Source organism: Scyliorhinus torazame, chromosome 15 (assembly GCF_047496885.1).
Source record: "Scyliorhinus torazame isolate Kashiwa2021f chromosome 15, sScyTor2.1, whole genome shotgun sequence".
Lineage (NCBI taxonomy): Eukaryota > Metazoa > Chordata > Chondrichthyes > Carcharhiniformes > Scyliorhinidae > Scyliorhinus > Scyliorhinus torazame.
Window position 1 is genome coordinate 183672915 of NC_092721.1, and position 16943 is coordinate 183689857.

The following is a 16943-nucleotide window of genomic DNA, read 5'->3' on the forward strand; positions in this document are numbered from 1 at the left end:
ATAGGGCCCTTGCAGCAGGAACCTCAGCTGATTTCAAAATGTTGGGGAAGGCAAAATGTCGGCAGACCGGAAGTGCGAGGATTCTGGGTCGGTAAGTGGACTCTGATGATTTTAACCCAGCCCGCTCATTATTTTTGCTGCAGCGGATGGTGGGCGGGGGGGGGGGGGGTTGAACCTGTGGCAGAGGGTGCAAACAACGGGAAACCCCATTGACAGTGGGGGGACCGGAAGATCCCACTGCCAGCCAATGGCGGGCCACCTCCACAAAACACACAGCGAGGGGGAGGGAGGGGCGGAACCTCCCGCTCCACATTTCTCTTTCCATTGATGCTGCCTGACTCGCTGAGAATTTCCAGTATTTTATAATTTTATTTCAGGTTTCCAGTAACGGTAATATTTTCTTTGTGTGATTTTGTGCACCGTATGCTATCACCTTATGATATCACTTTAATTCCCTTTCAATAAAATAGCAGAAAAAGTAATGTTGTACACGAATAAATTCCTAATATCTGCAGTAATTCTTCTGGTTTTTTAAAATATATGTCAATATATTTACCCGGTTGATGTAATAATGGCTCAAAAAAATAATGCTTCATCATCAACAGTAATTCTTAAGCTCATGTCTAATTATTCATCTTTCTTTCACATTAAAAGCCTTTTTCCCCAGTTCAAGGTCTGAATTATTGTTGAGATTGGTTGTTGGGTTTAAATTTATTCTCCTTGGATTCTGACCAACATTGCACACTAAACCAGACATCTAGACCCAATGCGCATCAATCACATGGAGCCATTCCTCCAACTGTTCCCTTCCGACATCATAAACTCCAATATCTAGCCCCAAGGGCTGATCTGTTTGAAAACGTGCTGAGCTTTAAGTACAGCTGGACCTCTAGGGTTCCCGTCTCTTCAGCATTGCAGTGCAGCCTCCAATTTCCCTGCAAGACACCCCTCCAAGGAACCCCAAGACAGAAAACATTTGAGGCATACAAAAAAAAAAATTGGCCTTAAAGAATTTCCGTTTGGACATTTTCAGATGTTAAAATATTGAAGTCGGATGAGAAAAAGGGATATTACACGAGCAGGATTCGGGTGACAAAGAGCTGGGTTGTAACGTGGAAGAGTGGGTGGGTTTGGATGCACGAGAGGGGGTGTTAAAAGCCACGGTGCGACTGGAAACCAACTCCTGTGCTTTAGGCTGTGTGCAAGCAACCCCCTTAGCCGAGACGGGCTGCCAATTTCCGTGCGTCAATTGGCGTGATAGTGACACGCTGCTTTCAGTTGGACGTCAAGTCCACAAATTTCGGGATTCCTGGAATTCACTCATGAAACCTAGGCAAGTACACAGCAGGAAATTGAGGGGGCTGAGCAAGCTCTAGCAAAGAGGCCAACAAACACTCAGCAGTTATTTTCTTAGTGCTTTTGCTGAGAGTTACTTTTATGTTGGAACATTTAAAGGTTCTCTTTCTAGTCGTAATTTCATTTTACAGGATTTGGGTGTCACTGGCTGGGCCAGTATTTAATAGCGACTCGAATTGCCCTTGAACTGAGTGGCTTCCTAGACCTATTTCTGAGGGTATTTAAGAGTCAACCCCATTCCAATGGGTCTCGAGTCACATGTAGGCAGACAGGAAGTGTGAGGTTTCTGACGATTTTAACCCAGCCCATTATTTTTGCTGCAGCGGATGGTGGGGGGTGGGGGGGGGGGGTGAACCTGTAGGGGGTGCAAACAACGGGAAACCCCATTGACAGAGGCGGGACCAGAAGATCCCACCGCCAGCCACCGCGGGGCTGGATTTTCCATTCCCCCAGCCGCATATATCTTGGCAGTGCGCCCTTTGCTGGTGGTGGGATTCTCTACTCCCGCCGCTTGTCAATAGGATTTCCCAGGTAAGGTCGGTAGATTTTCTTCCCTACAGGACATTAAGGAACCAGGTGGGTTTTTACAGCAGTCAACAGTGGTTTCATGATCATCATTAGACCGTTAATTCAAATTCCACCATCTGCCGTATTGGGATTCAAACCCTGAGATCTGGATTACTAGTCCAGTGACAATACCACAATGCCACCCTGCCTTCCGGTTGATGTTGCTAAAGGGCCAACAGAATGGGGGCCAGTAGACAAGCGGCATTGCACAGGAGGAAATACCCAGGATTTACAGGCAGCTGGAGGCTCAGTTTAGTTCATAGAAGATCTGTCCATAGAATCCCCACACTGCAGGAGGAGGTTGTTTGGTCCATCGAGTCTGCACTGATCCTCCTGAAGAGAACCCTACCTAGGCCCACTCCCCTGCCCTATGCCTATTTCTTTGACATGCCAAAACACCAGTGTCCCAAGATACTCAGAACGTCAGGTCAGTTGGTGTCAGACATCTGCAGCCTTCGAGGAGAAGACTCACTGCCTTACTGGACTAGGTGATCCCCTGTTACCTGTGGCTGTCAAAGTCATCACCGCCATCCAGCCAGGATCCTGCCAGGGTTCCGTCACAGACAGATCCTGGAATTCCCAGTCAGCTGTCCACAAAAACATTAGACAAGCAGAGGGATAATTTGTCAGTGCGGGCAATTATGTCGGCTTCGCCACCGATGGTGCCAGTCAGGATAAGCGAGCATCCAGCTTTGTGACTCTGGCCATGCGCGCCCAGCATCCATTGAGTACACAAACATGGCAATCTAGGCACTCCCAGAATCACCGAGAGAGTCAACCACAAGGAGGTCACTATGCAAGTGTCCACCAAGATTCCCAGCCTGATGCCACAATACTTTCATCCTGCAGCAGTCCAAATTCCCTGATCTCCTTGCACTTTAAGGGGTGACTGCTATGCAGCAATGGATACCCAACACAAACTTCGCTCATGACACCTACAGAAACCCCAACAATGCAGGCCATCAGCGTGACACTGAATGCCATGGGTATGTGATGACGCAGTGGGATTGTCACTGGACTATAATCCAGAGACCCTGGGGACTGGTTTGAATCCCACCACGGTAAGTGGCAGGTGAATTAAAAACTCATCTGGTTCACTGATGTCCTTGAGGGAAGGAAATTTGCCTTCCTACATGTGACTCCAGATCCACAGCAATGTGGTTGACACTTCAATGCCCTCCGAAATGGCCCAGCTAGCTGTTCAGTTGTGTCAAGCCGCTAGCTATATCGCCACTAGATGTTTGATTGAACAGGCCAGCGGCGTGCACAGCTGATGTGAAGATGAACAGAGCTCTCATTTGGAGATTGTCCATCTGATAAGGTTAGCCATGTTGGCCGTAAAAAATAGAAAGACAAATTATGATCTAAATGGAAAGCAGCGTCAAAATGAGCCTGGGCAGAGGAATCTGGGGATCTTTTTCATGAATCGCTGAAAGTCAGTATGCAGGTACAACATGTAATTAGAAAGGCAAATTAAATTTTAGCATTTATTTTAAAATGTTAAAAAACAAATAAAAATATTTTTCAAAAAAAAAAAAATTATAGAGGTCAGGAAGCCCGGTAGGGCCTGTGCAACCTTCCTTTTTTTTCCTATTTCCTTTATAATGTGCTGGCTGGGCCAACATCAATCGGCCATCCCTAATTGACCTTGAACTGGGTGACTTGTTAGGCCATTGAAGAGTCAATCAGTCTGGAGTCACATGCAGGTAAGGACAGATTTTCCTCTCTAAAAGGCAATGAGAGAATCAGATGGGTTTTCAACCACAAACGATTCATGATTATCGCTCGAATTTTATTGAATTCAAATTTCATCATGTGCCATGGTGGGATTTAAACCCGGAACCCCAGAGCGTGACCCTGGGTCTCTGGATAACCAGTCTAGTGACAATGAGTAGTCTAACAGCTGGTGATCTAGGGAATTGAGTTTTACGCTGACATTCAGGGACTTATGTGGGATGTTCTATCACCACCTACAAGGTGATATATAAGATGGTATATGAGACGATAAAAGTTGTGGATAAAGTAGACGTGGAGCAGATGCTTCTTCTTGTGGGGCATTCTCGAACGAGAGGTCATGGTCTCAGGATAAGGGGTAGCAAATTGAAAACAAAGCTGAGGAGAAGCTACTCCCAAAGGGTCATAAATCTGTGGAATTTGCTACCCCAGTGTGGTGGGACAGTGAATAAATTTATGGAGGAGTTAGACAGATTTTTAATTATGAATGGGTTGAAGGGTTATCGAGAGCAGGCAGGACGGTGGAGTTGAGGCCATAAAGCGATCAGCCATGATTGTATTGAACGGTGCAGCAGGCTCAATCGGCTAAATTGCCTACTCCTGCTCCTAGTTCTTGTGTTTTTATGTTCTAAGAAAGAACCATCCTGTCTATTTCCACCTTCCAGCTGTTGGTCTGTAGCCCTGTAGGTAGCAGTACCTCAAGCACAAATCTGGGGCTCGATTCTCCGTCCAGCGACGCCGGAATCGCGAAACGTGAAGTGCACATGAGGCAAACTCCGTGGCCAGCGCCAGATGTCGGACGGAATGCCGTGCTCCGGTGCAGCGTCAATGCGTTCAACTCCACACGTACAGTAAACGCCGTCGGTGTATCATTAGCGGGCCTGACCCAGTATTCTCCGGAGCCTCCGCGATGATCCGCCTCCTCCAGGAGGAATTACCAACGGCGAGTTTTTTTAAATCGGGACGCAGGCGCCGTGGCCTGCCGCTGTTACAGCTGGCTGGGAGAGGGGGTGGTCTGTCAGAGACGGGAGTTAGCAGCGGAGGGTGACCCCTCTGGGACCGGGGTGTCCAGGCACGGACCTCCATTGCCACGGCCTGCAAGGCAGTTAATTTGCCGCGCAGCCCGGTGACCGCCCACCGTGGTCCATGGTTGAGCTGAGTGACACCGACTGTATAGGTGCCCCCACCCCACCACCCCTCTCTCCCCCACAGCCAACCGGGTGCAGCCAGGTTGAACAAGGGCAACGCCCACAGTAGCCCCTATGGGAGGGCACCGGACAGGGGCCAAGGAGCATTCCGCTGGCATGGGTAGGGTCTGCCATGGGTAGCCCTGCCGGCAGGAACAGGTGCCTATCAGCAGAGACAGGTGCCGAGGCCAGAGGCCTCAGGGTGCCAGGAACTGACAGTGTGGAGGACAGAGTGCTGGGGGAACAGCCAGTGGTGGGCATGGGGATGGAGGAGAAGGGGGGGAGCATGCAGGGGCAGGGACTGCAGTACAGGCCGGAGCCATCGTGTCGCCCGGTAGACCTGGCTGGGCGTGGGGGTACGCACCATGCTAACATGTCTGCCTTTCATCCTCTGCAGACAATAGATATCAGAATTCAACCAGGAATGGGGGCCTCAAACCTTCCGCCCCAGCCTTGGGGGATGCACTAAAAGGCTCTACGAGCAGGAGTTGCTTAAAGAAGCCACTGACAACCTCAGCCATGACCCGTTGTGACTGGGCCAAGCTCTGGAATGCCGCTGCAATGTCCAGGTGGTTCTAGTACATGGTTGCCTGTGACAGGATAGCCCTGTTCTGTGCCTTTGCCACACTGATTGCCCTAGGCCTTGGACATTCTAACCTATGGCCAATACTTTCACCCCCCAAGGCCTTCACCGCGGACTCCACCCATGCCTGGGTGGCACACATGGTCGGCACTGCCTCCTGCCTCAGTTGGAGTCCTCCTGGTACTGGATGCTCGCTGACAACCCCTCATGTAGTCCCTGGGTCTGCATCTGCATCTCCACTATCGATGGGACCGCTGCTTCCAGACGTCCAAGACTTTTCTGGACGGCAGCTAGTCTCTGGGGATGGGCCGCCCTCTGATGATTCACTTCCTTGGGAGTTCCTACCTCCACCTGATGTACTGCTGTACGTCCGTGTTTGTTGTGCGCACCAGATAGTGCCCCAGGAGCCTCTTCATTGAAATGCCAAACTGAGGTGTCTCTGGGATGGTGGAGGGTGTTGGAGACAGCTCTGATGGGGGCGGGGGACACGAGAAGGCTCCGTCTCGTCGTTAGGTGATCCTGGAAGACAGGATCGCGCATTGGGGTGGTGTGGGGGGTCGTGCCATACGTGCCAAGGGGAACTGCAACTCAGCGGGGGCTCATGTGGTCGCTCGATGTCAACCTCAGTCTCGCCGACTGCCCTCCGGGTCCACCGGCCAGGTCCAGTGCCCGCCGCTCTGCTGCGCCAACGTGTCACAGATCCGGCGGTCCCCCTCCAGTGGTCTCTCTCCCCTGACAATTATGTGCCACCTTCTGAGAGGGGGCGGGGGGGGGGGGGGGGGAGACAAAAAGGGCAAAGTATTAGGCAGGTGGACAGACGCATGTCGCACAAGGGGTGGGCAGGTGGTTGCCTTTATGACCAGGGCACACGGCCATGGGTGCTAGCATGTGGTGCAAGGTCAGATGCGCACACACTGCCGACAGGTGGCGGTTTGGTCGCCCTCCGTGTGGGGGGGGGGGTTGCGGGTGCGTGGGACAGGAGTTGGTGCCAGGGGCACAGTGCCACGTGCTCACCCTGGCCGCCTAGAGGAGGCCGTGCAGCTTTCTTACGGCACTGCTGGCCGGACGTGGCGGTGGAGTGCCAGTACGCGGCTGCAGCTTGTCAGCCTCCCGAGTGTCAACCCCAGCAAATCAGACACCGTTTTTCATTGGAATCGATCGAGTTCCACGTGGAGCCGCCGCTAGCCCATCAATGGATCATGAATTACTCCGGGACCAGCGCCAGTTTTGTTGTCGCTAATGTTCACCGATTCAGTCCCAGCGTCAACACTTAGACTCGGAAACGGAGAATCCAGCCCTGGTGTTCTTGATTAATAAGATGATTAGAGGTTATGGAGAGAAGGCAGGAGAATGGGGATGAGGAACATATCAGCCATGATCGAATGGTGCAGCAGACTCAATGGGTCAAGTGGCCTAATTCTGCCCGTTTATCTTACGGTCTACATGAAGGAGCTGGCAGTACCCGTGTCTGCTGATTGTTCATGAAAACATGCAACAACTTGCATTTATATAGCACCTTTGACGTAATAAAGCATCCCCGGCAACTTCACAGGAGTGTAACCAGACTGTACAGTAATACATTATGCAACCCGCGCTCCCAAATTCTATTGCCTGCCGGGGAGCAGTAACAGTGGCCTTAATTAACTGGGTTTGTGCACAGTTACTGCTTTACCCAAGCAGCCACAGCGAGGGAAAGCTAAGCAAAACTGGCTCGACGTGAAATAATGGAAAACAGAGCACCTACTGAGCAAACAACTACGAAGATAAAGAGGCTGGAAATCTTGAGGACTCTTAAAACACATCTGCAAAAAAAGAAACAAAGAAAAGAGGTGTAAATATAGACACAGTCAACAGTTTACAGTCTATGCCTAATTGACTCTGATTGACAGTATCACAGTTTAAAATCTGACGTTAAAAGAATGCACATTATCCTAAAACCTTCAGCAATTATACAGAAATACAGGATTATTGCGATCTGGGAATTTAGGAACAGGAGAAGGGAATTAGCACCCACTGTTCCATCACTTGAGGAGATCATGCTTGATCAGCGACCTAACTGCATAAAGCACCTTTGAACATAGATATTAAAACCTTGTGTTGACAAAAATCTATCAGTCTCAGATTTAACATTTACAACTGTTCTGGCATTATTCATCAATGCAGAAGAGAGTTCCACTTTGGGTGGAATTTAATGCTCCCGAATATCCCGCCGGCGGGAACCTCTGGAAAATCCTGCCCATTGGGCTGGATTCTCCGCCATCCGCCATAGGTAATGAAGTTCCCGGTGTGGTGGAGAATCCAACGTCGGGCAAAAACTGGGATTGCTCCCCAATGCTCCGGTCCCTCATCGACGTCAGCATCGAGGTCCGTGCCCGGCGCTAGCAGGAGGATTCAGTTGGGTCAAATTGGCCCATTTGCATCATCGTAAGGAGCCAGGCACCATATTCTCCAAGCATGTGAGATTCCCCAATCAACCAGAGCATCTCCTCCTAAGAACACATGACCGAGGAGCGGGAGTCGGCAATTTAGCTTCCCAAGCCTAACACCCTAAATCTGATCATGGCTGATTCCATTCTGGCCTCAACTCCACTGTCTTGCACGTTCTCCATAACTCTTCAACCCATTACCAATTAAAAATCTGTCTGACTCCTCCTTAAATTTACCCACTGCACTCTGGCGTAGCGAATTCCATAGATTCACAACCCTTTGGGAGAAGTCGTTTTTCTCAAATCTGTTTTAAATTTGCTACCTCTTAGTCTAAGATTATGATCTCTTGTTTTAGAAAGCCCCACAAGAGGAAGCATCAGCTCCACATCTATTTGATCCATACCTTTTAGCATCTTGTAAACCTCAATTAGATCTCCCCTCATTCTTCTAAACTCTACAGAGTATATGCCTAAATTGCTCAATCTCTCTTCATACGACAAACCCCTCATCTCTGGAATCAATCTAGTGAACACCCTCTGAACTGCCTCCAATGCCCCTACTTCTGTCCTCAAATAAGGGGATCAAAACTGTGCACAATACTCCAGGTGCGGTCTGAGCAAGGCCTTGTATAGTTGCAATAACACTTCCTTACCTTTCTACTCAATTCCTTTTGCTATAAATGCCAACATTCCATTTGCTTTCCTTATCATCTGTTGCATCTGCATGCCCATTTTCTGTGACTCATGCACAATGTCACCCAGATCCCTCTGCAATGGAGCACCCCAAACTCGCTCCCCATTTAGATAATAGATTGCTTTTCCATTTGCATAGCTTCTCACTGATCCACATTGAACTCCATCTGCCACATTTTGGCCTACTCTCCTAACTTATCAACATCCATTTGTAAGGTCCTTATTTCCTCATTGCAACTTACTGCCCAACCTATTTTTGTGTCATCTGCATGTTTGGCTATAGAACCTTCTATCCTGTACTAGCCTCTCCGAGCAGGCGCTGGAATGTGGTGACTAGGGGCTTTTCACAGTAACTTCATTTGAAGCCTACTTGTGACAATAAGCGATTTTCATTTCATTTCATTTTCATTTCATTTCACCCCTGTATCCAAGTCGTTAATATAGATTGTAAATAGCTGAAGTGTCAATTGACAAAGTCACTATTTCAACAAAAAAAAATGTGATCTAACTACAGTTAGATTCCTTTAATCTCTTATGAAAATAAGCATTTGTCTTCATCGTCTCACTTCAAAGAGTTTATAACCACTTGGAGTTATCAATAAAACTGAATTGACAGATACCTCACTGTGGTTATGAAAGTTTGAGTCATCAGTCATGCAGTATTAATCTTGTAATGATAACCCTCAGGCTTAAGTCAGAGAGCTGAAAGAGTAAACAATGTTTTTAAATATTGCAGACTGCATTTATTAAATTTAAATGGCAGCAGATTTAAAAACCTGACAGCTTGCCTGCTATCTGGTCAGTTCCAATGCGTTTATGTACATTTTATACACATTCCAGTGCATTGATGCACATTTTGTACACTTTTGGCAATTTCAAATGACACCTTGCCACTCGTGATGGGTGCCTTAGTACTCCCAAAGGTGTCCCAGGACGACATACAAAAGGGTAGCCAATCTATCCAGAAGGATACCTGACGTCTCCAAAGAGCCCTGACATCTTCAGATCTTCACCTACCCAATCTAAACTACACATTTTGTGTTTTAGACATATCTCTAGCCAACATTATACATGACTGAGGTGGCTGTGCTTTAACATGCCCATTAGCCTCCATGAACAATGGAAGTGTAAATTGGAACCTTTCCCCATTCCATTCCTATCCCCCAAGAAAATGAGGGGGCCAGGATCGTGAACTTCCAGATCCAGGTCTCTGCTATCTTCTCCGTAAAGATCGAGGGCGGGATTCTCTGGTCTGCCAGCCGCATGTTCCTGGTGGCATGCCCTCACCGACAGCAGGATTCTCCATTCCCGCCATGTGCCAATGATATTTCCCCATTCTGGACATCTAATGCCGCCGGGAAACCCGGCGAAACCCGGGAAATTGTGGGTGCGCTGCTGGCAGAACGGAGAATCTCTATCTGCATGAAAATTCAGGCCTAAGTGAGCCACACATTCAAAACGTTCCTGTGTCTGCCTCTATCAAATATGGGCTGACATTCTCCGGTCGTTAGGATTCACTGTTCCCGCTGGCAGCGCGCTCCCACCTTCGGCTTTCCCGGCAGTGTGGGGCGGCTTCAATGGGAAAGCCTACTGACAAGTGCCGAGAGTAGGGAATCTCACCATCTGTGAGCGGCACGACAGTGAGATACACATGGCTGGGGGACCCATGATGTACTGAAATTATACACACTTAATCAGACAGAAAACTTCATCTAATAATCTGGAAAACCTATTCAGTATAAATATCACCAGCAACAGAACAAGACCGCCTGTCTTTTATGTGATCAACCATTGAAGCTAAGGGTTTAGCAATTGAGGTCTTCACTTTCTGCTAATTCGACACCTCCTCTTGTTTGCCCGTGCATGCACACACGCTACTGCATTCTTAAATAGCTCAAAGGCTGGATGCAGAGGGAGGGATTCCAACCCCCCCCTCCCCCTCCCCCCATCACCACCACCCCACCCCCCCCACCCCCCCCCCCCCCCCCCCCCCCCCCCACCACCACCACCACCACCTTGCGCCATGGGTTCCCCGGCGGCGGAGGGTGCAGACAATGGGAAAATCTGTTGACAACGGCAGGGCCGGAAGATGCTGCAGGAAACATGGAAAATCCCACCCTCTGAATTTCACAGCATCTTACTTTATAGAGGTACAGCTGTATTTCCCGTGGTCTCCCCAAGCTGATCTGTTTATTCCGTAATCAGTTTCTGCCCTAAATTCATTTTGTGCTCACCCAGCACTCCCCCACTCAGCTATCTCTTACCTTGCACACTGATGACTTACGGCTCATCAGCACAGTCTACTACTATCACGTCTAGCAGCAAGAACATCTAGCTAGCAGCAGTTCCTTGCTGATACCTTCCTTCCTCCCTCAGTGGAATGAAAGCGGTTTCAGAATACAAGTGGTGAAAACTGATATTCAGAGATTATTTTCATCCTTGAAGTCACGGGACTGTTCTCTTTGTTGATGGGATTCTGCTGATTGAAACCCCTATTTATTCAAAGTTACAGTTTCTTCCCCGCTAAGTAGTAAGCAAAACTGAACAATTTGCAACCATACCACTTCCGAGATGGTACTTGATTTTAACAGTCACAAAGGATTTCTTCACAGATGCACTGATGTTGTGTTGGTTGCAAAAGACTTGCACTGACCAGCTGTTTGGAGTTTACGCACAAAGTTTCCTCAGTTTGCTCATTTGCACACCCAGTGTAAAGCTGGTGTAAAATGGGGGCAATTATTTGGAGCGCTTGCAGCAACCCTTATAGGGACAATTCAAACCACACAATTCAGCATTAGAGAGCAACCAGGGAAGAATACAGGGTCAGATTTTCACCAAGCCATGGAGACTCAGCAGACTTTGAAAAATGCCGTGCAGGACCAGCAGGTTCCATTTTCACTGGGAAGGGAAAGAGGGCAGGACGTGAAGTGCACAGGCAAAAATTATAAATTGGCTGAGTCATTTAAATTCATTGCACAAGACAAACTGACCTGATTTTCACTCCTGGAACAGCCTCAACTTCATGGTTTAGCCGCAAATGCTTTTCATGGGCGGATAAGGTATGTAGAACTTTCAAGTTGTTAAGTTATTTAAAACCCTTGCCCTTTAAAATTAAGAAAACTGCCGGCCTGTGTCAGTGAGAGTAAAATAATCCGTTCTAGCAGTTTCATTAGATGTTAGTTGACATTACCCGAAGTGCAGCATTACTTGGCTGCTTTCCACAACCTATCATTCTCACTGTGGGTGGCTGTAAGTTCTGCAAGGGTCCTTCCTGGTTATTCTTTTCCTCTTTCTTTTATTTTGCCACTCTTATTTTGATCCATGGATGATTAATGGTTATGTCTCTTTAAGGCAAGCAGCCTGTATCTTTAATTCAAGCCGAATAATCCAGATGTTACAGGGGAGAACATTCTGCTACTCTGGGCTGGTTAAACAAGAGTACAGACTTGGCAGCACCAGTGAGAGAGATGGAGTTGGGATTCGGTCTGATTGAGAGGCTGATAGACAAATAATTGGCCCAAAAGGCTGTGCTCTGCCTGGTAACAGGTAGTGATTGGATCCTATCCCACTGGAATGCTTTTTAAGAGTCCCATAGTTTCTGTTTTGATTCTGGCAGCACAGATGCAGAACCAGAAAGTCTGCTGTGAGTGCCAACGCTCTCCAGAAGGCCTGTAAATGCCGTATTCCTGAAATTACAGAGATCTGAATGCAAACCATGAACTGAAAGCAAAGTTTGAAGGGAAGTAAGGTGCCTCCACAGAAAAGCTGTGAGTACTGCATTTCTAAACTACAGAAAATCTGAATGAATGAATGAGCCTAGGAGAAGACCATCCCAGGATGTAAACAGAGAGGACAGCATGGTGGCACAGTAGGTTAGCACTGTTGCCTCACGGCGCCGCGATCCTAGGTTCGATCCCGGCTCTGGGTCACTGTCCGTGTGGAGTTTGCACATTCTCCCCATGTTTGCGTGGGTTTCGTCCCCACAACCCAAAGATGTGCAGGCTAGGTGGAGTGGCCATGCTAAGTTGCCCCTTAATTGGAAAAAATTAATTGGGTACTCTAAATTTTTTTTTAAAGTTTTTAAAAAGATATAAACCGAGACTTTAACCTGAAAGCTTGCTGTTAATAAACAACATCTGAAACAAAGACTCTTTTTCCTTTCCCTTATGATTTTTACCCCTTTCCACCTCTCTGTTGTGTTTGTCTGCCTGTATGTGTAGCAGGTGGGGCAAGTTAAAGCAGGAATTAGGTATTAGTTAATGGTTAATCAGTTGCATTTGTTGCATATTTTATTATAGTTCTTGTTACAAATAAACAGGAATTGTGTTTACCTTTACAAACCTGGGGCGGGATTCTCCGACACCCCCGCCGGGTCGGAGAATTGCCGGGGGCTGGCGTAAATCCCGCCCCCACCGTGTCCCGAAGTCTCCGCCACCAGAGATTCGGCGGGGGCGGGAATCGCATTGTGCCGGTCAGCGGGGGCGGGAATCACATCGCGCCAGTCGGCGGGCCCATCCCCGCCGATTCTCCGGCCCGCGATGGGCCGAAGTCCCGCTGCTGGAATGCCTGTCCAGCCAGCGTGGATTGAACCACCTTTTGAATGGCAGCACAGGGCAGCGCAGGCGGGTTCCGGGCTCCTGGGGGGGGGTGATCTGGCCCCGTGGGGTGCCCCAATGGTGGCCTGGCCCGCGATCGGGGCCCACCAATCCGCAGGCGGGCCTGTGCCGTGGGGGCACTCTTTTTCTTCCGCCTTCGCCTTGGTCTTCACTATGGCGGAGGCGGAAGAGACCCCCTCCCCTGCGCATGCGCGGTGATGCCGTGAGCGGCCGCTGACATTCCCATGCATGCGTCGCCCGGCGAAGACCTTTCGCCGCCGGCTGGCGTGGCGCCAAAGGCCTTTCCCGCCAGCCGGCGGAGCGGAAACCACTCCGGCGTGGGCCTAGCCCCTCGAGGTGAGGGCTTGGCCCCTAAAGGTGCTGAGACTTCTGAACCTTTGGGGCGTCCCGATGCCGGAGTGGTTCCCGCCACTCCATTACGCCGGAACCCCCCGGCCCGCCAGGTAGGGGAGAATCCCGCCCCTGGTGACTAATTATTGGGCAACCAAGAGGCAAAGCCTTTGGGTAGTTTTATGAGAATTATTGGTTAATTCACTTGTGTTGTGACTCCGGGGCATGTGGGGCTGGAATTGACTGTGCACTAGCCCAGGGGAAGTGGTAACAGTTCACAATTTGACTGACAGCTTGAAGAAGTTATTAAGGGAGTAGCTGTCCTTAATGTGGAGTTATGAATACAAATATTTGTTTTTCTTAATAGATTTGTACGGGAGGGGATTTAAATGCATTGACTGGCCCTTCATGGATGGGACTTTCTTTCTATAGTGAAGTATTTGGAACATTATTTTATTTAATCTCAGCATCACTCCCTAGGTCTGTCTATAGTGGATAAATACTAGGTGAGTTGGCAAGAAGAGTATGAGGGCAAAGGGTAGTGGGTAAGGGCATGTGTTGGCTCTAAGTTGACAAAGGGGAATTAAGGAGCCATGAGTTGGCACAAAGTTGAAATGGAGCTTTGAAGGGGCCTCGTGGATGGGTGGCATGGAAGATATATATGACCATTGGGTGTGGATGGGTGGGATGGGTTGGCATGAGTTGGCATAGATGGCACATGGGAACTCGGTGGAGCGATGGGATGGTGTGAGGAGTATTTAACAAAACAGCTGGGAGACAAAGTCTTTTTACCAACTTGCCTCAACACCCAGCAGCCCATGGATGCCCGCGATCTACATCAAGGACGGGCGGGCCCGACCCTGTTGTGCACCTACCCATCCCTCCCAGAATGAAACTCATGCCATTTGGGGCACTCTTCCCCAAAGCGGGTGCTCCGGGAAGCTGGGAAATGCCCCAACTTGAGCGGCCCACCTCGGGAGTGAAAATCCTGCCCAAGGTGCCTGTCTCATACATATGATTCACAAATAACTTAATTCACTGGCACATATTTCACTGTACTTTGAGAATTATATCTACAAGAGGAGCATCTGCACCAAGCAGAACATGACAGTGATCAGGAATAGAAGAATGTCTCCAAGCCCTCTTCAAGGAAATTAAAGTCAGGAGGCACAGACACTGAGTTATGGGGGGGGGGGGGGGGGGGGGGGGGGCAACATGTCAGCTAAGAATATCATCATGCCATCTGGAGGGAGGTGGTACTGTGGCACTGAGTGTCAAATCCTTCACTTCTGGGGCTGTGGAGCAGTGCTGCAAGAAATTCAATGACTTCATCATCACCCCTTGAATGTCAATGGCATTACCATCGCTGAATCCCCCACCATCAACATCCAATGACTAGAAACTAAACTGGACAAGCCATATAAATGCTGTGGCTACTGGAGCAGGTAAAAGGCTAGGAATCCTGCAAAAATTATCTCACCTCTTGGCTCCCCACAGCCGGTCGGCCATCTATAAGGAGCAAGTCAAGAGTGTGATGGAATACTCTCCACTTGCCTGGATGAGTGCAGCTCCAACAAACTCAAGAAGCTCAACATCATCCTGGACAAAGCAGCCCGCTTGATTGCTCCCCCTTCCACAAACATACAATCCCTCCACCACTGAGGAAGAATGGCAGCTATGCGTACCATCTACAAGATGTACTGCATAACTCACTGAGGTTCCTTAACAGCATCACCTTCCAAACTCACAGCCAGTACCATCTAGAAGGACAAGAGTAGCAGATACCTGGGAAATGTTGCTCTCCACGTAACGCACCATACTGACTTGGAAATTCATCGCCGTTCCTTTACCGTTGCTGGGTCAAAACCCTGGAATTCGCTCCCTAACAGCACTGTGGGTGTACCTACACCACATAGTCTGCAGCGGTTCAAGAAGGCAGCTCACGACCACTTTCTCAAGGGCAACCGGGGATGGCCCATAAATGCTGGCCTAGCCAGCAACACCCACATCCCATAAAAATCTTTTACAGGCAGGCAAGGTAACAGACAATCCCTCTATTTCCTACCAGGGACCCTATTCATCCTCTTAAAACAACACTTAACCAATTAACTCTTCATATACACACACAAGCAAACACATAAATATCACATGGCGACAAATATATGTACAGAGGTATATGTCAATGCACACCTATGCGAACTCAGTGTCAAGAGGCACAGTTTGAATTTTATTTTGATTTGTTCAGAATGGAATGCACTGATATCCAGACATATTGCAATAATTTTGGACAGTGAAGTTACTAATTATAGTAATTGGAGAAAGAGCGGTGTCGGTTATATAGACACTACATTTCATTCCAAAGATTGAAATGTAAATAATCATTGAAACTGTACCCCTTCAAAAGCTGGCAACCAGATTTTCAGTGGAAATCTGTGCCCTCACCAGCTCTTGATAATCCACTACTGCCACCTTCAGCAAGAGGAGGCAAACTTCTTCCAAACCATTCTCAATGAAACCCACATCAATTGTCATGGAATCACACAATATTTTTTTATTTTATCATTTTTATTGTCTCAAGTAGGCTTACATTAACACTGCAATGAAGTTACTGTGAAAAGCCCCTAGTCGCCACACTACGGCGCCTGTTTGGGTACACGGAGGGAGAATTCAGAATGTCCAATTCACCGAAAGAGCACGTCTTTCGGGGCTTGAGGGATGAAACCGGAGCACCCGGAGGAAACCCACGCAGGCACGAGGAGAACGTGCGGACTCCACACAGACAGTGACCCAAGCCGGGAATTGAACCAGGGTCCCTGGTGCTGTGAAGCAACAGTGCTAACCACTGTGCTACCGTGCCGCCGGAGCCCAGAAGCACAAACGTGCTTGCGATTCCTTGGTCAGCTGCTTTAAAGAAAGCATTAAGCTGGTTAAAATGAATGGAATAATACGGTAGCTTATTACTAATATCTTAAGGCCACAATTTGAACTTAAATGATTGGGGAATCATAGCAGGGATCTCCATCAGGCTGAACTCGAAATGCTACTTTTTCAGCACTGATGTCCAGGATAGCAAATTGATCACAAATCAATTTCAATTTGTTAATTTCCAATCAAGAAAGTTGGGCAGGCAATGTTACAGGTGATGGCTCGGTAAGTAGTTGCACAGACAGGCAGACAACTTAACCAGAAATGCTATGAAGGCACCATTTCCAAATCTGGTCTGTGATAAGTTGGCTGGCTTCAGGTGTGACCTTTGGCCTGAGTCACTCCGCCACATAGTGTTATGGGCCAGGATTCAGAGAACCCCAAAGTGTATCATGGAGTTCACCTGACCCACAAGTTTTAATAGATTGTGGTATGGGGAGCACACGGCCCACTCTGCAGGTGCGATCCAGCAGAAATCGAAAAGTATTTTTTAAAAGCAAAGCAATGTGTATACTATGAACTCAAG

At 48.5% G+C, this 16943-nt stretch overlaps 1 protein-coding gene across 2 annotated transcripts in view; it reads right to left on the reverse strand.

Annotated features, from left to right (window-relative positions):
• Window positions 1–16943, reverse strand: part of oca2 (oculocutaneous albinism II) — a 690248-nt gene that overhangs the window by 490746 nt on the left and 182559 nt on the right. For both annotated transcript variants that reach the window (XM_072477223.1, XM_072477224.1), the window contains exon 5: window positions 7172–7229. In XM_072477223.1, coding sequence (XP_072333324.1) covers window positions 7172–7229 — 58 coding nt within the window. The remainder of the gene's footprint in view (window positions 1–7171; window positions 7230–16943) is intronic.